This window comes from Lactuca saligna, chromosome 2, assembly GCF_052625555.1.
Source record: "Lactuca saligna cultivar CGN05327 chromosome 2, ASM5262555v1, whole genome shotgun sequence".
Lineage (NCBI taxonomy): Eukaryota > Viridiplantae > Streptophyta > Magnoliopsida > Asterales > Asteraceae > Lactuca > Lactuca saligna.
Genome location: NC_136418.1, coordinates 144,438,559 through 144,444,780, shown reverse-complemented (window position 1 = coordinate 144,444,780; position 6,222 = coordinate 144,438,559). Strand labels below are relative to the sequence as shown.

General features: G+C 35.9%; 1 protein-coding gene across 1 annotated transcript; it reads right to left on the bottom strand.

Annotated features, from left to right (window-relative positions):
* Window positions 1-1,635: 1,635 nt before the first annotated feature.
* On the bottom strand, window positions 1,636-4,947 carry LOC145031928 (uncharacterized). The gene is made up of 8 exons (XM_078980582.1): window positions 4,665-4,947; window positions 4,156-4,292; window positions 4,014-4,071; window positions 3,785-3,919; window positions 3,104-3,706; window positions 2,860-3,003; window positions 2,624-2,725; window positions 1,636-2,542 (listed from the first exon to the last, which is right to left on the bottom strand). Exons 1-8 carry the CDS (start codon window positions 4,710-4,712, stop codon window positions 1,892-1,894), a joined length of 1,878 nt encoding a protein of 625 aa, XP_078836708.1. The 5' UTR covers window positions 4,713-4,947; the 3' UTR covers window positions 1,636-1,891.
* Between the last annotated feature and the right edge of the window lie 1,275 nt (window positions 4,948-6,222).

Genomic DNA, 6,222 nt, shown 5'->3' with positions numbered 1-6,222 from the left:
CTTGATCGATAAGAGGACCACTAAATCACCTTCCACTCCCTGCAGCCCCATCTTTCTTTCTCTTTTTTGATCTTTCTTTCATTTGCATGTTTACAAGACCAAGACTTCATTAAGAAAGGGTTCTAATTCAAAATATTTACATAGGTATGTAAATGGTTACATCTTTTTTACTGAAGTCGTCTCAAAAGCTCAACAGTATGCTACCAATAATTCGAATTGAGCATGAGCATTCATATCTTTCTTTTAGGATAAAAGAAACTTCAAAGATTTCCTAGAGGTAATGAACCGACATTTGAGGTCAAATGGTTTACTTACGTACCGAACAGATAACATAGTACATTACACGACCTAGTTAACTCGAATTCAAGGCTTTATGCAAAGGTTAGTGAAAAAGAAAGCTTGAACCTAATGCTTAAAATTGTAAGAACATTTTTATTGTTTTTATAGAAACCATAATAAATTCTCAAATTAATAACCGATTATATGCACCAAGACTTTTGATATTTTATCAAATAAGAACCGAGATCGAAAGACATTTAAGTAATATTGAATCATTGAATGTCTCTTAGTGACAAATGGTGTCTTGTAGAAGCGATGACGAAGAAAGAATGCATTCTTCAACCTTCATTAGGGGAGAAGCCATTAACGGTGAGATCTATTAATGTCGCTGCTAAAAGGTTTGTCACTGTCAAAGACAACTCCCCTAGCTAATGCTCTTATCAACTATCCGTGTGCTTTAGCCAAGTTATTTGGATTGTAAACACCCTCTTATTTGAAATACTTAATTTTTTATTTTCTTTTAAATTGTTAAATGAAATTTGGGACCAAATTCCACATTTGAGTTTTAAAAACATGTAAAAATGATTTCTAAGAATCTAACAATTTTCTAAGCCCATATGAAGGGTGTTACATAAGCATTCTTGATGGGCCCCGCTAATGATTCATGAATTATATACATGAGCGGATGAGCCAAGAAAATGCAGACGAAAATGTTTTTTTCCCATAAAGATAGATTTTTACAAAGCGTTTGATTCATTAAATTGGAAATTCTTGGACACCATAAGTAAACAAATGAACTTTGGTGCTAAATGGAGAAGTTGGACAATGAGTTGTTTTTCATTGGATCCTGCTTTGATTTTAGTCAATGGCTATCCAACAAAGGCATTTGACATCCATAGGGGTAAGACTAGGTGACCCCTTATCCCCTTTCTTTTCATTATTGCAATGAAAGGACTATATATGATGATGAAAGCAACTATCATCACTCACCTTTTCAGAGATATCTCTCCCTAAAAATGGCCCTTTATTGCAACATCAGATGTATACGGATGATGTTATGTTCATCGATGACTAACCTTACCCATCTACTTCGTTGCTTTCATATATATACCTTTAGTGTCAAAGATTAATTTGAATAAAAGCGTACTACACGGTGTTAGGGTGAAAACTTGGAAATTGGAGTTCTATCGTCACCTTCCCCTTCACTTATTATATTGGCATACCAATAGGTGCTTAAATGAAACCAGCCAAGAATTGATATTTGAAGTTCGGTGAAAAGCTTATCTTTTGGTGGGAGAGTCGCACGTGTGAAAATGGAAAGAAAATCTGTTGTGTGGCATGTAATTTACACTTAAATTTATTTAAAATCAAACAAATAACCATATATAAATTTTCCCAAATGTCCGAACTCGTCCGAAACAAAATCTCTCACTACATATTTGGTAATCGCAAGCTTTAAAACTTATATATCATTTATCCTTTCAAATATATAATCAAAAGAAAAACAAAAAACAAAAAAAAGAAAAACACAACAATATTTTACTACTACATACATTTACCATATTCCAAGAAGAAGCAAAAAAATTATATGTTATAACCTCGAAAACTCCGCCTAAATCTGCTGGTTCCATATACAAACCTCCAAATTCAATTCCCCAGACGAATTCAAATACCCAAACGGAACCAAAAGAAAATCCGCAGGTGGAATCCCATCAACCCGACCCGGTAAATTCTGGGTATACGACTTCAATCTCAAAGAACTTCCTCCTCTCTCTGACACAAGATAATACAAAAACCGCTCATCAGCCTCATTGGGCCCAATGCCAGTAATTGTAACAGTGTGCCCAATATTTTCAGTCCCTTTATTCAGTAAAAAAAGAAGCCCATCTTCTTCTGCTTGTAGTACAAGAAAGGTTTCATGCATTCCCAATGACACTGGTAACGGGCAATTGTAGCGGAATCGGCGTCCCGAATCCCAATGTTTTGTGCTGAAATGGTCGGATAGGTTTTCGTATTCCCCATTGAAAGTGCAATTTGGAACAGGGCATTGGTTTTGATCGTACGCGATTCCGATTCCGATTCCGATTCCGTTGTTTTGGTCGTAATCCATTGTATTATTATTATTATTATTATTATTATGATGATGATGATTCACACTCACACTCACATTGTTGTTGTTGTACCCGAAACCTTCGATTTTTGTTGGTAGTGTAATTTGGTCCTTGTAATTCATCACCACGCTTACGCCTCCGCCTCCACCTCCCTACATTAATTTAATGTCCACATATTTTATTATTATTATTAAAATATTATAATAGTTGAGTAGCTAAATCGATAAAGTTACCAGGTGTTGGTGTTCTTCCTGTGGGGCCAGACTACGATAAGCTCTATGACTATCTGGGAGAGTATCAACATGCACCCCAAGACCCCTCTCCTTACAAATCACCTAAACCATAACAAAAATTAAAAACAAACAAATGATAATTTGGTCTTTTGTAATTTAAGCCAACTAAAATATACGATTATATAATTCCTAATGTGGAAGTGGAACTAACTACATTTGTAAACATAAATCTTTACCTCTCCAGATCCATAACCACCAAGCTCTTTCTCTTGTTTTTCTCTCTCAGAAATGTTTTCTTCTGTCCATGAAGATAAACATGGAACAACAACTGGGCCCAGTTCTCCAGGGACTCCAATTGCAACACTCTCATAGTAAAAAAGCTGTTAAATGTAAATATTAACAACCCAAAAAGAAAAAAAACAAATCTTTAATCATCAAAAGAAACAAAAAATAAAAACAAACAAACAAAATCTTGTTTACCTGAAGAAACAATAGACACCCACCAACTGCACGTTGTTTCCCTTGGCGAAAACGTGCAACTTCTCTAACTAACTTATCAAGCAAGAATTTTGCCCAATTGTATTCATGAATAGAATCCATATCTGTCAAAAAATGAAGAAAAGAAGGGCTAACATCCAGTCTTGCAGTAGGGCACAACAAAGTGCCCAAAACATATAAAAGAAACGCCCTTTTGAAGTCCTCTCCTGCTTCTTGTTCACCCAATTTTTCTTCCAAGAAACGGACAGAAATACCCCTGTTAGAAGCATTGTACCTTAGGCGTAAATCTGCTACCACATCATCAGAGCCTGAACTCACCACATCTTTCCCACTTGCTGACAATCCCATTACAAGCTCCACATCAACGGGTGACAAAGGAATTCGTTTTCCACAAATCTCTAAGCTTCTTCTAATGGTGTTAAATCTTTCTAATAACCAAAGACATAAACTTCTGCGTAAAGTTCTACATTTTAGGTCAAGAAGACTTCCAAATCCCATGGATTTCACAGCTTCCTTTTGTTCGGGTGTGAATTGTTTTATCACATTCACTAAACGACCTGGGGAGCACCTTGTCACTAGATTGGCCTGTAAGAATTAAGATAAGTTGTTGAATTAATGAAGTGTTTTGTAACAAATTGTTATTTGAAAAAAGAAAATATTAACCTGTTTTCTTGGTTTTGGTTCACGAGCAGGTGTGGAACTCAAGTAATCATCCCATACTTCACGTGCACGTTTAGTGTAAATTTCTTTCTCTTCAAGGCTCATTACTTTCCAAGCATTTGAGGCTGCTTTTGTTGCCTAAAAGATGATAGATTGATTATATACTAAGATTCTTTGAACTTATGTTTTATGTGTAGATGGTTGAATCAAGATTCATGATTAAAGTGCTTACAACTTTTAGACCAGAGGATTCGGGGTGGGAAGCACTGTACTCCTTGATGAAATCACGGCTAGAATGTTGTTTACATTTGAGTATGTTAATATGAGATGATGTAAGAGAAAGATTATCAGGTGTTTGATAGGTTTTGCATTACCTAAAATGGACCCAAGAGCAAGCTGGACGGGGTGTATGACCTTTTTTATTCTTCTTCTTTCTGCTACTACTCCCTTCAAGCTCGTTATTTGTTATTTCTTTTCTCTTGCTTCCCATTGAATCTTCATCACTTAGCACCTGACACATAGAGAGAGAAGAAAAAAGGTTAAATGAAGCAAAGGTTTTAGATTCATAGAGATGTTAAATTGATAAGAAAGCACCAAACAATTCATTGGGCATACAAATGTCGAGGCTTTCTGTTGGCATCCCCTTAACCTAGGTTGTCCAATACTGTAGACATGCATTCGCTATCATAATCAAAACACTTTAAATTCCAATTGAATCAAGAAAGACACCCCAAATTTGACACCGGAAGAACACTAATTTCGCACTTAAATAGAATAATCAAATCATAAACTGTGCCACTCGTCATAATTCGATCAAAAAGTCTGCATTAAACTAATGTGAATTACAGGTTATAGAAAAAAGTGTTAAAAAGGGAATTTATACCAGTGGTGAGATGTCAGCTCTGTCGAAATCAGGACTATCAGCAGCCATGTATATACAAGAGTATCTGTTAGTTAGGGTTGTGAAAAGGGCCAAAGGGGGAAGCTTCAAATCATTCTTATTTTTCTAGGGTTACGATCCTGATCGAGTGAGTTGGCTAACAGGGGGGGTTTTGCCGATGATCAGGGGAAGGATAAGAGGAATGAAGGAGCATTTGGCGTCCGACGACAACGGATTTTGATGAGTTTCGGCTTCCGATTGGGTTCATTAGCAACTGCTTAGCGCTTTGCCCTTTTGTATTTGTGTAACTTTTCTCTATGCATTTTTGCCATTTCCTACCCTCATTTATCGCATCTTTCACTTTAGTTGCCTTTCTTCTAAATTACTTCTAAAATTAGTCATAGTGTGAGGCTATGATGTCATCTAAAACGATATGTTTATTATCTCATTTTATCTACGTGTGCGAAATTCGAATGTCTTAAGACCTGCTTGGTTTCCTAATTGCAAAGTCATATTTTTCTTCATATTACTTATCTCGAACTTCCGGTTGGCTCTAAGATGAATCTAATTAAAAATTTAACTCAAATTGTTGAAAAGTATCTTTACAAACGCTCATTATAGAAAGCTTGCTCCCTCTCCATTGGTGATAACCTTACTCTTGTCGGAGCGGTTCTTCGAATCCTCCTTTTGTACTACTTCTCTTTATTTAAAGCTCATAAAAAATATATATTGAGTATTAGGAGGAGAATTATTTGTGGCAGCAATCAAACCTCCAAAAAGATTTGTTTCATGTCATATAACAAAATTATAAACAATAAAAATGGTCTTGATGTTGATAGCTTAAGGCCAACCAACTTTGTAGTCTTGTTAAATAATGGTTAAGGTAAAATAAAAACCGCTTTTACATCTTTGTTATTTAACCTATCCATAAAACTAGTGGTAACGATAATGGTTCTCATACCAAGAAAAGTATCTCGAGCACTTGGAAGTGCATCGTGAAAAAAAAAAAAAAAATTGAATGTATAACATTCCAAAAATCAATGCCAAATTTTTATTTTTAAAACCATTCCAAAAAATCATAAATTTTACAAAACATATTTCCAAAAGTAACAATCATGAATCAGAGTATCCCAAAATTATAAAACACATAAAATCCATGATGATGTGCATGATCAAACCTTTGTCTTAACCTTGTCATCTGAAGTACATGAAACTATAAAATAAACTGTAAGCCAAAGCTTAGTGAATTCCCTATACAAACATATAACAACATGTATATTGGGTCCACAATCAGCGGACTAGATTACCTTTGAGCCTACAGCACGAGTCTGGATTGCCCACCTGGCCCATAGCTCATCTCTGGATTGCTCCCGAGCTCACAACATAAGTCTGGCTTGCCTTTCCGACCCTCAGCTTATGTCTGACTTGCTCATGATCCCACCGCATAAGTTTAGCTTGCCTTTCCTACCCTCGGCTTATGTTTAGCTTGCTCCCAAGCCCACATCATAAGTCTGGCTTGCCTTTCCAGCCCTCAGCTCATGTCTGGCTTACCCTCAGGTTT

Bases quoted from the DNA above. Each gene is read 5' to 3' on its own strand.
- LOC145031928 (XM_078980582.1), bottom strand. From the start codon at position 4,712: ATGGCTGCTGATAGTCCTGATTTCGACAGAGCTGACATCTCACCACTG. The intron at 4,293-4,664 runs GTATAAATTCCC...TCTATGTGTCAG, and splicing joins GAGCTGACATCTCACCACTG to GTGCTAAGTGATGAAGATTC. The intron at 3,004-3,103 runs GTAAACAAGATT...TACATTTAACAG, and splicing joins GGTGTCTATTGTTTCTTCAG to CTTTTTTACTATGAGAGTGT.